The sequence below is a fragment of the Staurois parvus genome, unplaced genomic scaffold, assembly GCF_062004578.1.
Source record: "Staurois parvus isolate SC_StPar_1 unplaced genomic scaffold, SC_StPar_1.0 ptg002813l, whole genome shotgun sequence".
Lineage (NCBI taxonomy): Eukaryota > Metazoa > Chordata > Amphibia > Anura > Ranidae > Staurois > Staurois parvus.
Window position 1 is genome coordinate 16699 of NW_028320609.1, and position 19508 is coordinate 36206.

General features: G+C 47.1%; 1 protein-coding gene across 1 annotated transcript in view; it reads left to right on the forward strand.

The window, feature by feature from the left end:
* The window catches only part of LOC149429090 (KICSTOR complex protein SZT2-like), a 74548-nt gene that overhangs the window by 11509 nt on the left and 43531 nt on the right, over positions 1-19508 (forward strand). The window contains exons 4-7 of the mRNA XM_089666743.1: positions 3916-4028; positions 8485-8755; positions 12232-12373; positions 14910-15002. Coding sequence (XP_089522869.1) covers positions 3916-4028; positions 8485-8755; positions 12232-12373; positions 14910-15002 — 619 coding nt within the window. The remainder of the gene's footprint in view (positions 1-3915; positions 4029-8484; positions 8756-12231; positions 12374-14909; positions 15003-19508) is intronic.

Consider the following 19508-nt stretch of genomic DNA (forward strand, 5'->3'; position numbering starts at 1 on the left):
ATATTTGGAGACAAGATTGGTGATGTAATTTGGGGCGGAGTTATAAATGGTTTTATGTTATTGTTAATGTTTTGAATTTTATCCGTTGGGCAATGGGAAGCCAGTGGAGGGATTGGCAGAGAGAGGTGGAGGACACTGAATGGAGGCCAGTGGAGGGATTGGCAGAGAGGGGTGGAGGACACTGAATGGAGGTCAGTGGAGGGATTGGCAGACAGGGGTGGAGGACACTGAATGGAGGCCAGTGGAGGGATTGGCAGACAGGGGTGGAGGACACTGAATGGAGGGATTGGCAGAGAGAGGTGGAGGACACTGAATGGAGGCCAGTGGAGGGATTGGCAGAGAGGGGTGGAGGACACTGAATGGAGGGATTGGCAGAGAGGGGTGGAGGACACTGAATGGAGGGATTGGCAGAGAGGGGTGTCAGATACAGAACGGTTAGTAAGGTGGATGAGTCTAAACGTAAACGCGGTATGCAAACGCAGATAAACAGACCTTTTTTAACCTACGTTTTCCAGCAGTCAGTTTCCATCGTTCAGAATTGTTTTCCAAACGTCTCGTGTACATGGAGCCTAAATCTCTAATTGGCTGTGCAGTATTTGGGTCTCTTTTGGCAGATAACGCAGTACAATTACATGCATTTCTGCTGTATATTCAGCTGTTTGCCTGGAGTTTTTATTTACCGTAACTATATGTTGTGTTTTTCCAGACTAAGGGGCACCAGGCCAAAATGTTTTCCTTTCCTGGAGAAAATGCAACCCCAGACTCCCTATAGTGCTGATCCCATGTTGGGATCTAGGCACTTGGACACATGATATGTTGAAGAGGATCAGCCAATCTGAACGCTGATTATTCCCTGCAGCAGAGATCACATGACCAAGTACCTAGGCATCCTGATATGTCATCAACAGCGAGCCATGGACATGAGATCACTGAATGATGATGACATAGCATTGTTTCTACCAAGCAGGCATATTATTTGTTGTGATCAGACAGTCCTAGGACCTAGGCTTGAGGCCGGGGTCAGGTTAATGTTAGGACCAGAGATTGGAGGGTTAAGATTTGGAGATTTAGTTATAGGGGTTGACTGATTAGAGTATCTGTTAATACTAAAAGTGTTACTAAACCCCGGACCCCGCATTCACTATATCCGCTCTCCCCGGACCCCGCACTCACTATATCCGCTCTCCCCGGACCCCGCATTCACTATATCCGCGCTCCCTGGACCCCGCATTCACTATATCCGCGCTCCCTGGACCCCGCATTCACTATATCCGCTCTCCCCGGACCCTGCACTCACTATATCCGGTCTCCCCGGACCCCGCATTCACTATATCCGCTCTCCCCGGACCCCGCATTCACTATATCCGCTCTCCCCGGACCCCGCACTCACTATATCCGCTCTCCCCGGACCCCGCACTCACTATATCCGCTCTCCCCGGACCCCGCATTCACTATATCCGCGCTCCCTGGACCCCGCATTCACTATATCCGCGCTCCCTGGACCCCGCATTCACTATATCCGCTCTCCCCGGACCCCGCACTCACTATATCCGGTCTCCCCGGACCCCGCATTCACTATATCCGGTCTCCCCGGACCCCGCATTCACTATATCCGCTCTCCCCGGACCCCGCATTCACTATATCCGCTCTTCCCGGACCCCGCATTCACTATATCCGCTCTCCCCGGACCCCGCATTCACTATATCCGCTCTCCCCGGACCCCGCATTCACTATATCCGCTCTCCCCGGACCCCGCATTCACTATATCCGCTCTCCCCGGACCCCGCATTCACTATATCCGCTCTCCCCGGACCCCGCATTCACTATGTCCGCGCTCCCCGGACCCCGCATTCACTATGTCCGCGCTCCCCGGACCCCGCATTCACTATGTCCGCGCTCCCCGGACCCCGCATTCACTATGTCCGCGCTCCCCGGACCCCGCATTCACTATGTCCGCTCTCCCCGGACCCCGCATTCACTATGTCCGCTCTCCCCGGACCCCGCATTCACTATATCCGCTCTCCCCGGACCCCGCATTCACTATATCCGCTCTCCCCGGACCCCGCATTCACTATATCCGCTCTCCCCGGACCCCGCATTCACTATATCCGCTCTCCCCGGACCCCGCATTCACTATATCCGCTCTCCCCGGACCCCGCATTCACTATATCCGCTCTCCCCGGACCCCGCATTCACTATATCCGCTCTCCCCGGACCCCGCATTCACTATATCCGCTCTCCCCGGACCCCGCATTCACTATATCCGCTCTCCCCGGACCCCGCATTCACTATATCCGCGCTCCCCGGACCCCGCATTCACTATATCCGCGCTCCCCGGACCCCGCATTCACTATATCCGCGCTCCCCGGACCCCGCATTCACTATATCCGCGCTCCCCGGACCCCGCATTCACTATATCCGCGCTCCCCGGACCCCGCATTCACTATATCCGCGCTCCCCGGACCCCGCATTCACTATATCCGCGCTCCCCGCATTCACTATATCCGCGGACCCCGCATTCACTATATCCGCGGACCCCGCATTCACTATATCCGCGGACCCCGCATTCACTATATCCGCGGACCCCGGACCCTGCATTCACTAAAGCTAACCTATCAGTGTTCAGGAGAGCACTGGTTAAAGCTTGGAGGAGGAGTTTTCTTTCTGCTCTAGCAGGATGCAGAACCCCTGACCTCTTTCTGGACAGTGCTGTTTGGCCATGTGCTGATCACATGCACTCTCCCTTTTTTTTTTTCTTTTTTTTTTTTTTCTACATTTCTTCAGATACTTCCTGATTTCCATGCCTAGACAAACAAGGTCATACATCCTAGCAGTCTTCAGGAGGGGATGGAGGGTTCTCAGCTCAGCCTATGCCTGAGCTAATTGCAGATTGATTCCAGGAAATAGATTTATTTATTTTTTTATTTCAGGTACTTATATTGCGCCATCAATTTACGCCGCGCTTTACATATATATTGTACATTCACATCAGTCCCTAACCCTCAAGGGGCGTACAATCTAAGGTCCCTAACTTACATTCATACATACACATAATAGGGCCAATATAGACAGGAGCTAAGTAACCTACCAGCATGTCTTTGGAGTGTGGGATGAAACCGGAGGAAACCCACGCAGGCACAGGGAGCACATGCAAACTCCAGGCAGGTGGTGTTGTGGTTGAGATTTGAACCAAGGACTCTAGTACTTGCAGGTGGCAGTGCTAAGCACTTAGCCACTGTGCTGCCCCATAGAACCCTGTTTGGTCGTGGATAAAGAAGCAGCAGCTGTGTCTGGTAATGACACTCATTCTGTCATCTCATGTCTATGTGCAGGTCTTTGGGGTTGATTTACTAAAAGTAATTAGACGAGGGGCGGACTGACAACTCATGGGGCCCCCGGGCAATAGGGGATCATGGGGCCCCTGTGTCCTTGCCCAAACTCAAAAAAGCCTATGAAAAAGGTACCAGGGGCATCTCATGGGGCCCCCTACTGACCTCGGGCAGTGCCTGAGTTTCCAAATGGTCAGTCCGCCCCTGAATTAGACTGTGCACTTTGCAAAGTGCAGTTGCTCCAGAGCTTAGTATATGAGCAGAAGCTCTTCTGACTTCCATCATCCAATCATGTGCAAGCAAAAATGTTTATCTTTTATTTTCCTTGCATGTGATTGGGTGTTCTTGGCAAAGGGAAGCTTTGCTTCATTTACTAAATCTGGAGCAACCGCACTTTCAGAACGCAACTGCGCTTTGCAAAGTGCATAGTTTGTTTTGCCTTTAGTAAATCGACCCCCTTTGTTCCAAACAATTTAGACCCCCCCCCCCCACACCTGTTTTATTCAGTAGGATTTATTGTGATAGATATATATATATATTTACTAATGACGATCTGCTCAGAAATTCATCTTCTGCATCCTCGCAGGTCTCTGTCGCAAGAACGACCGACGGCCAGTCCGTTCATACACCACCGACAAAAGGAACTTGTCAACCACTGCAACCTGCTGCAAGAGCACTACCACCAGTGCTATGTGAAAGGTGGGACTACCTCCCTGCTGGGGGATCTAAGAGAAGCTTCTAATTTTGATTTCCAGGATTGGCCTGATGTATGTCAGGACAAAAAAAACATGCAGCACCTTTTTTTTTTTTTTTTTTTTTTTTTTTTCCTTCTTCATATACTCCTACAATTTACAAAAATACAAAGGGAGGAAATGCAAATTAGGAAAAGGGATATGGACGGGGGTACTTGGGTTTCAGGGTCCTCAGTCTCCCAAGGAAGCTGCCCTGGGTGTGTGGGGGGGGGGTATTCTCTATACTATAGGGGGGAGACTCTCCTTCTGTGCTGAACCACCTCCTTATCCTCCGAACCCCCCGCTCTCCCAACTCACCCGGGCGTCCAGGAGCTTCAATACAGCTAGTCAGCCAATAGTCACCTGGGCGCTCAAGCGCTCTTCATTTGCCGCCACCTCCTGCTCACCGGTACCCAGGATCTTTAAGTTCCCCATGTGCCAACACTGCTGCTAGCCCTTTATGTCTGGAGGAAAAGAAATGTCATCTCCAAACACGGAAAGGTTTCTTCACAGTGAGAGCTGTGAGAATGTGGAATAGACTCCCTCCAGAGTTGGTTGTGGCCAGCTCAGTGGATTGCTGTAGGAAAGTCCTGGATTCTTTCTTGGATACACAGAATATAACTGGATATAACATTTATAGGGAAAGTTTATCCAGGGAATATCCGATTGCCTCTCGGGGGATCAGGAAGGAATTTTTTCCCCTGCAGGAGCAAATTGGATCGTGCTTTGCTGGGGTTTTTTTTTTTGCCTTCCTCTGGATCAACTGTGAGTGTGTTTTTGTTTTTTGTTTTTAATGGTTGAACTGGATGGACTTTTGTCATTTTTCAGCCAGACTAACTATGTAACTATAAAAATATGTGCAGCGCTGCACATATTTTTATATGTATTCACAAGGCTTTATCTGGTTTCCTTGAGTGTCCAGCTGCTTATCCAGAAGAGCGCTCACTTTTATTGCTATTCTATTCTCAACTATGTAACTATGTAGCCCGCCAATACACCCTGGGCTCGGCTCCTGCTGCGTCTGGGCTCCGGCGCCTCGCTCCTCCAGCTCAGGTCTGCAGCCGTCGCCACCTGCATCTTGGGCCCAATGTGGACCCCACAGGGCTCCCAGGGTACCTGCCCGCTTCACGGGATCTTTAAGTTTAGTCCATGTGGACTGAGTTCTAGGCAGCTCTCTGTCCCTTCGGTTCCTCCAGCGGCGGGCGCCCGGAGCTCGCAATACATGCGGCCTCACAGCGCCGTGTTCGGGCACTTTCCCCCCCCCCCTCAAAAATGTGCAGCACATTTTTTCAATACATGCACTTTTTTTTATAGCTTAAAAGGGTAACTCCACTTTCATGAGAAAAAAATAGTAAATCAAAAAAATAATATAGCATACACAATTGTGACACAAGTCACCCGAAAGCACGCCCAATAGAAGCTGGAATGCTTGGGTGTGGTGACGTCACGTATAGATTCCTATGGTCCTTCCATTGTCGGCGCTCCCTCCTCTCCCCAATAACTTTTTTTATAGCTTATAAGGATAACTCCACTTTCATGAGAAAAAAATAATATAACATATGCAATTGTGACACAAGTCATATTGTAATTGACTGTTACTAAAATTACCTTTCCTTTCCTCTTCAATCTGCAGCTATGTAATTTTCTGTAAAATGCAATATGGCTACCTGGAGGCGTTTTGTGCACAGATGTATACAGAACACCCCGCACAAATGTCATTTCCTGCTTGTGTGATTGGCTCACTGTACTAAGATACAAGTCACATGTTTGGCATCCCCTGCAACAAAAATGGCATTTTTGGTGAGGTACTCCCAAAAGGAAATCACGTCTAAAGGGGTGCAGACCCTGCCACTTTTGTCATTAGAACCCTGCAGGTGTAGCAGCTGATTGAGAATTATGAAGTTATTCCCGTACAGATTCATTCTTTACATGGACACAGACAAACAGCTATTTCTTCAAAAAAACAATTAGCAAGAATCTGCAACAAAGTTTGTGAACATCATTGCAATGTACAGTGGGGCAAAAAAGTATTTAGTCACCACCAATTGGGCAAGTTCTCCCACTTACAAAGATGAGAGAGGCCTGTAATTGGCATCATAGGGAGACCTCAATTATGAGAGACAAGATGAGAAAACAAATCCAGACAATCTCATTGGCTGATCTGGAAAGAATTTATTTGCAAATTATGGTGGAAAATAAGTATTTGGTCACCTACAAACAAGCAAGATTTCTGTCTCTCACAGACCTGTACCTTCTTCTTTAAGAGGCTCCTCTGTCCTGCACTCATTACCTGTATCAATGGCACCTGTTTGAGGTTGAGGACAGGTGTCTTTTATACTGATAACAAGTTCAAACAGTCCACTCCAAACTCCACTGTGGTGAAGACCAAAGAGCTGTCGAAGGACACCAGAAACACAATTGTAGACCTGCACCAGGCTGGGAAGACTGAATCTGCAATAGGCAAGCAGCTTGGTGTGAACAAGTCAACTGTGGGAGCAATAATTAGAAAATGGAAGACATACAAGACCACTGATAATCTTCCTCGATCTGGGGCTCCACGCAAGATCTCACCCCCTGGGGTCAAAATGATCACAAGAACGATGAGCAAAAATCCCAGGACCACACGGGGGGACCTAGTGAATGACCTGCAGAGAGCTGGGACCAACGTAACAAAGGCTACCATCAGTAACACACTACGCCGCCAGGGACTCAGATACTGCAGTGCCAGACGTGTCCCCCTGCTTAAGCCAGTACATGGCCGGGCCCGTCTGAAGTTTGCTAGAGAGCATTTGGATGATCCAGAAGCGGATTGGGAGAATGTCATATGGTCAGATGAAACCAAAATAGAACTGTTTGGTAGAAACACAACGCGTCGTGTTTGGAGGAGAGAGAATGCTGAGTTGCATCCAAAGAACACCATACCTACTGTGAAGCATGGGGGTGGCAACATCATGCTTTGGGGCTGTTTCTCCGCAAAGGGACCAGGACGACTGATCCATGTACAGGACAGAATGAATGGGGCCATGTATCGTGAGATTTTGAGTGCAAACCTCCTTCCATCAGCAAGGGCATTGAAGATGAAACGTGGCTGGGTCTTCCAACATGACAATGATCCCAAACATACCGCCCGGGCAACGAAGGAGTGGCTTCGTAAGAAGCATTTCAAGGTCCTGGAATGGCCTAGCCAGTCTCCAGATCTCAACCCCATAGAAAACCTTTGGAGGGAGTTGAAAGTCCGTGTTGCCCAGCGACAGCCCCAAAACATCACTGCTCTAGAGGAGATCTGCATGGAGGATGGGCCAACATACCAGCAACAGTGTGTGCCAACCTTGTGAAGACTTCCAGGAAACGTCTGACCTCTGTCATTGCCAACAAAGGATATATAACAAAGTATTGACATGAACTTTTCATATTCACCAAATACTTATTTTCCACCATAATTTGCAAATAAATTCTTTCCAGATCAGCCAATGGGATTGTCTGGATTTGTTTTCTCATTTTGTCTCTCATAGTTGAGGTCTCCCTATGATGCCAATTACAGGCCTCTCTCTTCTTTGTAAGTGGGAGAACTTGTACAATTGGTGGTGACTAAATACTTTTTTGCCCCACTGTATATTGATCACCCAGAGGGGAATATTTTTTTTTTCTCAAAAGTGGAGTTACTCTTTAACTATGCTGCAAGTACATAAAAATGTGTGTAACGGAACCGACCCCAGACTGCGCTTGGGTATTTCCATTAGACTACCGCTTCCCCGTCTGAACATCGACCACAGACACCACAGCCCACCAAACAAGACGACTAGAGGACACCAGTCTTGAAGTAAACCAGGAAATAGCCTAGTTTATTTTAACAGATACGAGATATATACATTCAAGGGAACAACCCCCCCCCGCATAATGACACAGGGCGGGGCAATCTACATTTAGTAAAGAGACACCAACAGACAGTCCCATCAGGAGGGAAGGTTGCTAGAGACCCCCCCCCCATGAAGCGAATACACATAAACACATACATCTCATAATAGTTTGCTTCCAAGCAAGACACACAATAGAACAATGGGATGCAACCACATGGCATTAATCCACAAACCCCCCACCCCAATATTAGGACAGATCACCCTTTACCCCTAACAGGCACAGGGTGACTTACACACAATAGGGATATGGGGAGCTGAAACAGGGGTCTCCCCACCTCTCCAAAGTGAGTTGTGTTCCATGGGCCCCCCATCCAAAGTGACTCCCATTACAGTGTGTTGATCATACTTTAATCCAGTGTGCTGCTAACTTCCTGTTTGAGTGACAACACAGCCTCTCCTCTACAGGGATCACAAGAAGTGTTGTCAGTCCAGCCTGAGTTCTCTCCTGCTGGACTCCCAAGTTTATTAAAGCCATTCCCATGATACTAATCTGCCTTATTTTTCCAGCCATGTTCAAAGCTCTTCAGCAGTCACTCTGGGTGTCACACCAGGACCTCCTGACGGCGGTGGATTATTGTGAAGAGCAGCTGCAGGAGATCGATATCACCAACTTCCTGATGACGCTGTGTGGCCATCTCCGATGCTTCCGAGAGACACAGGGATCTCCCGGAGCCTCTCCAAGCGGACGGGTGCAAAAGGCCAGCTTCCGCATCGGCAGCCTGGAGCAAGAAGATGAGGTGGTGGCTAAGGATGGGTCTGTCCTGCTCTCAGAGTCCAGGTATTGACTAGGAACCATTACAGGTTCCTCCAGTTTTCAGTACACATCCACTGCTTCATGGTACTGATTCTGGGTAATGTGGGAAGTTGCCTTTCAACTGAATCAGACACTGTAGCTTTTTTTTTTTTTGCTTTTCATAAATGTTTTTTAATCCAGGTTTTAATGTTTGCTTTATATCTGCAATGACTGTAATACAGGAGAGAAGTGACAAGCCCATCTACTCATGGAGATTCAGCCCGGGTTCACATACATGCGGTGCGGTATATCACTTGTGATGCGCACAAGAACCGCACCACATTCCCTGCAGATCACATGTGATTTGTGTGCGGTGCGATCGGAGCCGTACATTTTGTATGGCTCTAATCGCACCGCACCCGCACCAAAAAGGTGCAGGACCCTTTTTTGGGTCCGCACTAGAATCAAATCGCATGGGTATTCACACCTACGCGATCCGATTCTGCACATCGCACCGCATTTTGCGGACCACTTTCGGAGTGTTGTTAACATACACACCCGCAGCGGTTCGCATGAACGGGGTGCGATTCTGATACGAATTTGCTATTTCCGCACCGCATCAGGGTAAACCAGGGCTAAAGGATAAGTTCACCCTTTACAAATAAATAAATAAATGCACATCTTTTTGCAGGTAAAAAGAAAATGTGCATTTATTATTTTTTTTACACTACAATCTGTAAGGCATTGCACTCGCAATTAACATTTCGCAGGTGCAATGCCTGCATTCTGCACTGGCAGCCAGTTACTGAATGGCAGGAAGAATCATTGGACTATGTTTGCACTTACCGGTGCCCTTGCAGTTCATTGAGAACTAAAAGCCATTGGCCGTGGCAGCAGACGGTACTTGTAGTCCATTCATTAACAGAACCCTGAATGAATGACGTTGGCATGTGGGCGGAGCTCTGGACTGCTGCGCTGTTTTTAAATAAGTGACAACGGGTGCGGGAGAAGATCTCTGGCCTGCTGTTACATGGAAGGGAGGGCAGAGGATACAGGAGCTGGTACATGTTAAACATTCCACCCTAAATATGGGTGGAACATGTTCCATTTGTGAACTTAGCCAATAAAGCTATCCTAGCATCTTTGGGTTAGTCAAAGAGGATTTGTGGTGACAAACTCCACTACACAGACTAACACTGTTTTCATGCTGGCCCTCACGTGATCAGTGGCGGCTCCAGGGAAGAGGAAGGCTCGCCCAATAGAAGCTGGAATACTTGGGAGTGGTGACATCACGCCTTGATTTCTATGGTCCTTCCATTGTCGGCTCTTCCTCCTCTCCCCTGCAGCCACTGCTGACTAACGATACCTGGGCTCCTTAGCGCTCTTCATTTGCCATCAAACTCCTCCTCACCGCGATCCTCAAGTCCCCAACGTGTCAACACTGCTTCTAGCCCGCCGATCCAGCCCTGGCTCGGCTCCTGCTTTGTATGGGCTGCAGCACCGGCTCCCCGGCGCCTCGCTCCTCCAGCCCGGGTCTGTAGCTGTCGCCATCAACGTCTTGGGCCCAGCGGGGACCACACATGGTTCCCAGGGTACGTGTCCGCTTCACGGGATCTTTGAGTTTAGTCCATGTGGGCTGAGGTCTAGGCGGCGTTCCCTCTCTTCAGTTCCTCCAGCAGCGGGTGCCAGGAGCTCGCAATACATGCAGAATGCCGGCGCCATGTTACGGCCCTTACCCCCTCAAAAACATGCAGCATGTTTTTTCAATACGTGCACCTTTTTATATCGTACAAGGATAACTCCACTTTCATGAGAAAAAAAAATAGTAAATTAAAAAAAATAAATAAGATAGCATGCACAATTGTGACACAAGTCACCCGAAAGCACGCCCAATAGAAGCTGGAATGCTTGGGAGTGGTAACGTCATGCATAGATTCCTATGGTCCTTCCATTGTCGGCACTCCCTCCTCTCCCCTGCAGCCACTGCTGACTGACAGAGGGGAGCCGGATCACTTGATGGGACCTGAGCAGAATGAAAAAAATATATATATTTACATATTTTTTACACAGGTTAGTCATCTAAGGTGTTCGGGGGGGGGGGGGGATTAGTTCGGTTTGGCCTGAAATTCCACTTTAAGCGAACCTATGATTTGTTCCCAGCGTCACATACTTTCCTTGATTTTGCTTCCCTGTCTCTGACTACTTGGAGTGCAGAGATTTACCCAATACTTGTGGGTATAAGTAAGTAGAGGGGATGTGACATGCTACCCTTTCTAGTGCCTATTCCTTCCACTCGGTGATTGACTGCTCAGGCACCCAGCAGTGTCACATGAGAGCAGAAGACTTCAGACTTCTCTTTGCTCCTGGCGGCAAGATGGAGTGGCTAGGAAGTGAATAGTCAGTACATTATATGGCCTAAAGTTTCTCAACACCCACATAGCTTGGTGGACATGGGAATCCAAAGCCATCTGCCCTCGCATGGAGGTGGCCTCCCTTTGTGGCTTGGTGGACATTGGAATCCAAAGCCATCTGCACTGGTATGGAGGTGGCCTCCCTTTGTGGCTTGGTCAACATGGAAATCCAAAGCCATCTGTACTGGCATGGAGGCGACCTCCCTTTGTGGCTTGGTGGACATTGGAATCCAAAGCCATCTGCACTGGTATGGAGGCGACCTCCCTTTGTGGCTTGGTGGACATGGGAATCCAAGGCCATCTGCACTGGTATGGAGGTGGCATAGTGAACATTGGAATCCAAAAGCATCCTCCACTCTTCTGGGAAAACTTTCCACAAGTATTTGGAGTGTGCGGTGATTGCGGCAAGATGGAGTGGCTAGGAAGTGAATAGTCAGTACATTATATGGCCTAAAGTTTCTCAACACCCACATAGCTTGGTGGACATGGGAATCCAAAGCCATCTGCCCTCGCATGGAGGTGGCCTCCCTTTGTGGCTTGGTGGACATTGGAATCCAAAGCCATCTGCACTGGTATGGAGGTGGCCTCCCTTTGTGGCTTGGTGGACATGGAAATCCAAAGCCATCTGCCCTTGCATGGAGGTGGCCTCCCTTTGTGGCTTGGTGGACATGGAAATCCAAAGCCATCTGTTCTGGCATGGAGGCGACCTCCCTTTGTGGCTTGGTGGACATGGAAATCCAAAGCCATTTGTTCTGGTATGGAGGTGACCTCCCTTTGTGGCATAGTGGACATTGAAATCCAAAAGCATCCTCCACTCTTCTGGGAAAACTTTCCTCAAGTATTTGGAGTGTGCGGTGATTGGTGCTTATTTGTGAGTTTAGGTATTGACATTGGACATGATCTGGTTCAATATTGCTGTTCCAATTCATCCTAAAGATGAATTGGAAAAGCATTGGTCATTCACAGTAGATTTGTGGCTTGTCGCTTGCGAATGGAAAACAAATTTCATATGCTTGACTGAGGCAGTTGTCCAGAAACAAATTAGTTGTTGGAACAGCTTAAATGCATTTTAACTGAATGATCTTCCCTCTTGGTCTCTTCTTCTGTTAGTGTAAATACAGAGGAGTACATTGAACAGGACCTCCAAGTGGTCTCCACCCCAGAACCCAGCGTCCATCCGGAGTTGCAGCTGTCTGTCCTGGAATCTGGACATCCATGTGAGGTGTCTCCGGACCTTCATCGGGTCATTCAGGTGAGGTGTCTCCGGACCTTCGTCGGGTCATTCAGGGGAGGTGTCTCCGGACCTTCGTCGGGTCATTCAGGTGAGGTGTCTCCGGACCTTCGTCGGGTCATTCAGGTGAGGTGTCTCTGGACCTTCGTCGGGTCATTCAGGGGAGGTGTCTCCGGACCTTCGTCGGGTCATTCAGGTGAGGTGTCTCCGGACCTTCGTCGGGTCATTCAGGTGAGGTGTCTCCGGACCTTCGTCGGGTCATTCAGGTGAGGTGTCTCCGGACCTTCGTCGGGTCATTCAGGTGAGGTGTCTCCGGACCTTCGTCGGGTCATTCAGGTGAGGTGTCTCCGGACCTTCGTCGGGTCATTCAGGTGAGGTGTATCCGGACCTTCGTCGGGTCATTCAGGTGAGGTGTCTCCGGACCTTCGTCGGGTCATTCAGGTGAGGTGTCTCCGGACCTTCGTCGGGTCATTCAGGTGAGGTGTCTCCGGACCTTCGTCGGGTCATTCAGGTGAGGTGTCTCCGGACCTTCGTCGGGTCATTCAGGTGAGGTGTCTCCGGACCTTCGTCGGGTCATTCAGGTGAGGTGTCTCCGGACCTTCGTCGGGTCATTCAGGTGAGGTGTCTCCGGACCTTCGTCGGGTCATTCAGGTGAGGTGTCTCCGGACCTTCGTCGGGTCATTCAGGTGAGGTGTCTCCGGACCTTCGTCGGGTCACTCAGGTGAGGTGTCTCCGGACCGTCGTCGGGTCACTCAGGTGAGGTGTCTCCGGACCGTCGTCGGGTCACTCAGGTGAGGTGTCTCCGGACAGTCGTCGGGTCACTCAGGTGAGGTGTCTCCGGACAGTCGTCGGGTCACTCAGGTGAGGTGTCTCCGGACAGTCGTCGGGTCACTCAGGTGAGGTGTCTCCGGACCTTCGTCGGGTCATTCAGGTGAGGTGTCTCCGGACCTTCGTCGGGTCATTCAGGTCTTTATTATATTCCTGAATCCTGTAAAAAAAAAAAAAAAAAAAAAAAAAAAAGTACTATCATCCTCCATATTCAAAACCATTGTAGAGTGTGTGTATGTGTGTGTGTATATATATATATATATATATATATATATATATATATATATATATATATGTATATGTGTGTGTGTGTATATGTATGTGTGTATATGTATGTGTGTATATGTATATATATATATATATATATATATATATATATATATATGTATATATATATATATGTATATATATATGTATATATGTATATATATATATATATGTATATATATATGTATATATGTATGTATATATGTATATATATATGTATATATATATGTATATATATATGTATATATATATGTATATATGTATATATATGTATATATATGTATATATATGTATATATATGTATATATATGTATGTATATATATGTATGTATGTATATATATATATATATATATATATGTGTGTGTGTGTATATATATATATATGAGAGAGACACTTTACAATGGTTTTGAATATATATACATCTATAGATACCGTCAATAAAAGTCATATCTATATATATATATATATATATATATATATATACACATTTTTTTATTTTTTTTTTTTAAAACTGTCTATTTCAGTTTTTGGCCAAGTCCAAAATAGTGTGTGTAGATAGATGGAGAGAGATGTTTTAATACAGCACTTTAGAAGATACACTTAAGACCAGATAATTTTATAGAAATACAAAATTCTTGTTATTGACTGTATTTTCCAAACTTAAAATGCACATTTCCTCATTACTCGGGTAGACATGGTAGATATCATAATTTTAAATATTCAAGATCCACAAGTCACCAAACCATTTGCCATTCTACAGTATACAATGATCAGATATTTACTCTGCCATGGTTTCCTTCACTTCTTCCCTTATGCTGCATTCACACCTGAGAGTTTTGTAGCTCGAAGCTCCAAAATACTGGAGGAGAAAAAAAATCAATTCTCTATTGAAAGTTACCTGAAGCTCAAAAATGGTTTAGAAAATCTTTTGTCGCTCAATTTGGGTACGTTTGTGCATTTTTTTTTATTTTTTTTTTAAGCATTTTTTTCACCCCATCGAAATGCATTGAAATGTGCAATTTGCACGGTTTTGAGCGTTTTTAGTGCATCTTTGGGCATTTTTCTGCTTAAATGCAATACTAAAATATAATAAAATAAATCATTAATAAAATAAGGAAATTAACCCTAAGGAAAAAAAACTAAATTTGTAATAAGTAATATTAATTCATTAGCCCCTAACTGCTACCATAACCCCCAACCCTAACCAAAAAAAAAATTTAAGAAAAATAGTAATAAATAATAAAAGCCGATGAAAAAGCTGAAAAATATATCAAGAAATTATGAAACCTTGCCTGAAGAGAAAAAAAAAAACGCCAAAGCTCAAAAGCACAGCAAAACACCAGAAAAAATGTTCAAAACACAATGGCCAGGTGTGAATGCAGCCTCAGTCAGCTTGTTCAGGTAACAATGACATCCTTGACGGTCTTATTGTGTTTTTGGTTTTTTTTTTTCTTCATATAGGATAAATTTCTGGCCATCGGAAGTCTCCACTTTAAAACGGTGCCTTCAAACCCTCACTATTTCTTCTACTGCCCATCCTCCCAGAGGAGAGAGGTGAGTGCCCCAAATAGGTATTATTTCAGTGTAATGCAAATTTAAAAAAAACAAAACCTTTTTTTTTCTTTGAATTGTTTCTAAAAAATAAACTAGAACCCTTAGGTTACCATATTGGTGGCTGAAAACTTACAATCCCTTCACCAGTTAGGGCTCATGTACTGACTGCTGGAAAACGTAGGATAAAAAAAGTCAGTTTAGCTGCGTTTGCATACCACATTTATGCGCGTTTGCGTTTAGAAGCGTTTTTAAAAGATAACCTCTGGAGACCTTCCAAAATGCCCAGAATGCACTGAAAAGTGGTAAAAAAAAATAACTATTTCAGACATTTTGAGAGAAATAAAGCAGAAGCAGAGAGAGCAGTATGTGTGGAGATGACCGGTCTTTTCTGGTTGTATTCACTATGGATCCCATCATGAACATAATGCGGCGCGTTCTACCATTTATTCCGTCACGCGATACCTGGAACGGACTGCGCTGGTGTACCGGGTCCATTTGAATACATGGAAAACACTTTGCATGCATTTCTGATGATGAAAAAAGGCTCCGGACAGCAACTGGATATGGAACAGTTAAAAAAACGATTCTAAATGCAAACGCTTATAAACGCGGTTAACCGCGTTTACAAGCATTTGACGTTTGAAACGCCAGTAAAATCTACGCCTGAATGCAAGCTTGGTGAGTTCAAAACTACGCCTGTAAACGACTGTAGACGAAGATGTGTACATGGAAACATAGGAAAACATTAGGGAGATTTCAGGGGCTGCTGAAAAAAATGCTGAACAGCTCCTGAACGTCCGTTTATCAGCTGCAGTGTACAGTTGTGACCAAAATTATTCAACCCCCACTGAAATTGAGTGTTTTGGCCAGTTTGACATTGCTTTTGATCATTCAGTCATCTTGCTTACATTTACATTAAAGAGGCACTTGTAGGTCAGACAAATATAACATAACAGTTATAATGAAATAACCACAAATGTCTTTTCTGTGCTCACAGCATTATCAGTTTTATTCAACCCCCAAGTGACATTCAATCTTAGTACTTAGTACAGCATCCTTTTACAGTTATAACAGCTTTTAAACGTGAAGCATAGCTTGACACAAGTGTCTTGCAGCGATCTACGGGTATCTTCGCCCATTCTTCATGGGCAAAGGCCTCCAGTTCAGTCACATTCTTAGGCTTGCGCACTGCAACTGCTTTCTTTAAGTCCCACCAGAGGTTCTCAATCGGATTTAAGTCTGGTGACTGCGATGGCCACTCCAAAATGTTCCAGCCTTTCCTCTGCAACCATGCTCTAGTGGACTTGGAGGTATGCTTGGGATCATTGTCCTGTTGAAAGGTCCAACGTCTCCCAAGCCTCAGGTGTGTGACGGACTGCATCACGTTTCCATCCAATATCTCCTGGTACTGAAGAGAATTCATGGTACCTTGCACACGCTGAAGCTTCCCTGTACCTGCAGAAGCAAAACAGCCCCAAAGCATGATTGACCCTCCACCATGCTTCACAGTAGGCAAGGTGTTCTTTTCATCATAGGCCTTGTTCTTCCTCCTCCAAACATAGCGTTGATCCATGGGCCCAAACAGTTCTAATTTTGTTTCATCAGTCCACAGAACACTATCCCACAACTTTTGTGGTTTGTCCACATGGCTTTTGGCATACTGCAGTCGACTCTTCTTATTCTTTGGAGACAGCAAGGGGGTACGCCTGGGAGTTCTGGCACGGAGGCCTTCATTACGCAGTGTGCGTCTTATTGTCTGGGCTGAAACTTCTGTACCCACATCTGACAAATCTTTTCTCAGTTCCTCAGCAGTCACACGGGGACTTCTCTCCACTCTACGCTTCAGGTAGCGCACAGCAGTCGAAGTCAGCATCTTCTTTCTGCCACGACCAGGTAGCGTTTCAACAGTGCCCTTTGCCTTGAATTTGCGAATGATGCTTCCTAAGGTGTCTCTTGGTATGTTTAACATCTTTGCAATCTTCTTATAGCCATTGCCCTTCCTGTGAAGAGAAATCACCTCTTCTCTTGTCTTCCTGGACCATTCTCTTGCCTTCACCATGTTTGTAACCACACCAGTAAATGTCTAGAAGGAGCTGAGTATCACAGTCATTTTAAAGCTGCCTAATTGGTGCTTATTATGCTTGATTGCTGCTCGGTGACATCCACAGGTGTTTTCAATACCTGATGGAAAGCACCTGTATGAACCTCTGTTCTTCAGAGTGGTAGTCTTTAAGGGGTTGAATAATTGTGGCAATGAAGAAACCACATAAGAACCATTTACTACTGTATTACATAAACAATTGATGTCATTTTAGTTGCATTTGGGTAGTTACAACGTCCTTGTAGGATTTGATTCTGAATACAATTCCAAATGTACACTATAGTCCCTAAACCCCTTTACAGCATTGGGGGTTGAATAATTTTGGTCACAACTGTACATGAACCCTTATAGAATGGTGATTCTGTTTTAGCTGTGACAAAATAAAATGTAATAACAATACATTTTAAGATTCATTTCTCAAAGATAAAACATCAGAATCCTTGATTTAAAAAAATAAAAAGTAAGTTATTTTAAGTTAAAGCAGAATTAATGTCCCAAATTTAAAGACAATGTGCGGGCAGATTCTTCATATCAGAGCACAAAAAGGTTTCTTCACAGTAAGAGCTGTGAGAATGTGGAATAGACTCCCTCCAGAGTTGGTTGTGGCCAGCTCAGTGGATTGCTGTAGGAAAGTCCTGGATTCTTTCTTGGATACACAGAATATAACTGGATATAACATTTATAGGGAAAGGTGATCCAGGGAATATCCGATTGCCTCTCGGGGGATCAGGAAGGAATTTTTTTCCCCTGCAGGAGCAAATTGGATCGTGCTTTGCTGGGTCTTTTGCCTTCCTCTGGATCATCTGTGGGTGTAGGATTATAACTTTTTTTTTTTTTTTTTTTTTTAATGGTTGAACTGGATGGATTTTTCTCTTTTTTCAGCCAGATTAACTATATACCGTATTTTTCGCCGTATAAGACGCACTTTTTCTTCCCCAAAACTGGGGGGGAAATGTCAGTGCGTCTTATGCAGCGAATATGGAGCGGCTGGTCCGGTATTTCCACCGCGGCCGTGTCAGAATACCGGGCCGGCCGCTCCGCTCTGCAGTGGGACCTTACCTGTTCCTCTATCCAGCGGCGCGCTGTCTTCCCGGCTTCTGTAGTGTGGGCACTGGGCATGACAGCCGGGTGCCAAGTGCGCATGCGCAAGAAGCGGTGCTTTTTGTGAATGGTAAGGCGGTACCTGGGACACATGACAGATCCCAGAAGCCGCCGGACCAATCACAAAGCGCAAGTGCTTCTCGCTCATGCGCACTGGGCACCCGGCTGTCATGCCGAGCGCCATTACAGAAGCCGAGAAGACAGCGCGCGGCTGGATCGAGGAACAGGTAAGATCAAATAAAAACTCTGCGGAAGTAAGAGCGGGTACCTGTCAAATTCAGGTACCCGCTCCCCACCTCCCCAAAGGTCAGCAGTCATCTGTACTGTCCGCAGTCTCTGGTCATCCCTGTGCCGTCCGCAGTCTCTGGTCATCCCTGTGCCGTCCGCAGTCTCTGGTCATCCCTGTGCCGTCCGCAGTCTCTGGTCATCCCTGTGCCGTGTCCGCAGTCTCTGGTCATCCCTGTGCCGTGTCCGCAGTCTCTGGTCATCCCTGTGCCGTCCCCGCAGTCTCTGGTCATCCCTGTGCCGTCCCCGCAGTCTCTGGTCATCCCTGTGCCGTCCCCGCAGTCTCTGGTCATCCCTGTGCCGTCCCCGCAGTCTCTGGTCATCCCTGTGCCGTCCCCGCAGTCTCTGGTCATCCCTGTGCCGTCCCCGCAGTCTCTGGTCATCCCTGTGCCGTCCCCGCAGTCTCTGGTCATCCCTGTGCCGTCCCCGCAGTCTCTGGTCATCCCTGTGCCGTCCCCGCAGTCTCTGGTCATCCCTGTGCCGTCCCCGCAGTCTCTGGTCATCCCTGTGCCGTCCCCGCAGTCTCTGGTCATCCCTGTGCTGTCCGCAGTCTCTGGTCATCCCTGTGCCGTCCGCAGTCTCTGGTCATCCCTGTGCCGTCCGCAGTCTCTGGTCATCCCTGTGCCGTCCGCAGTCTCTGGTCATCCCTGTGCCGTCCGCAGTCTCTGGTCATCCCTGTGCCGTCCGCAGTCTCTGGTCATCCCTGTGCCGTCCGCAGTCTCTGGTCATCCCTGTGCCGCCCGCAGTCTCTGGTCATCCCTGTACTATGTCCGCAGTCTCTGGTCATCCCTGTACTATGTCCGCAGTCTCTGGTCATCCCTGTACTATGTCCACAGTCTCTGGTCATCTCCTGTACTGTGTCCGCAGTCTCTGGTCATCCCTGTACTATGTCCGCAGTCTCTGGTCATCCCTGTACTATGTCCGCAGTCTCTGGTCATCCCTGTACTATGTCCGCAGTCTCTGGTCATCCCTGTACTTTGTCCGCAGTCTCTGGTCATCCCTGTACTATGTCCGCAGTC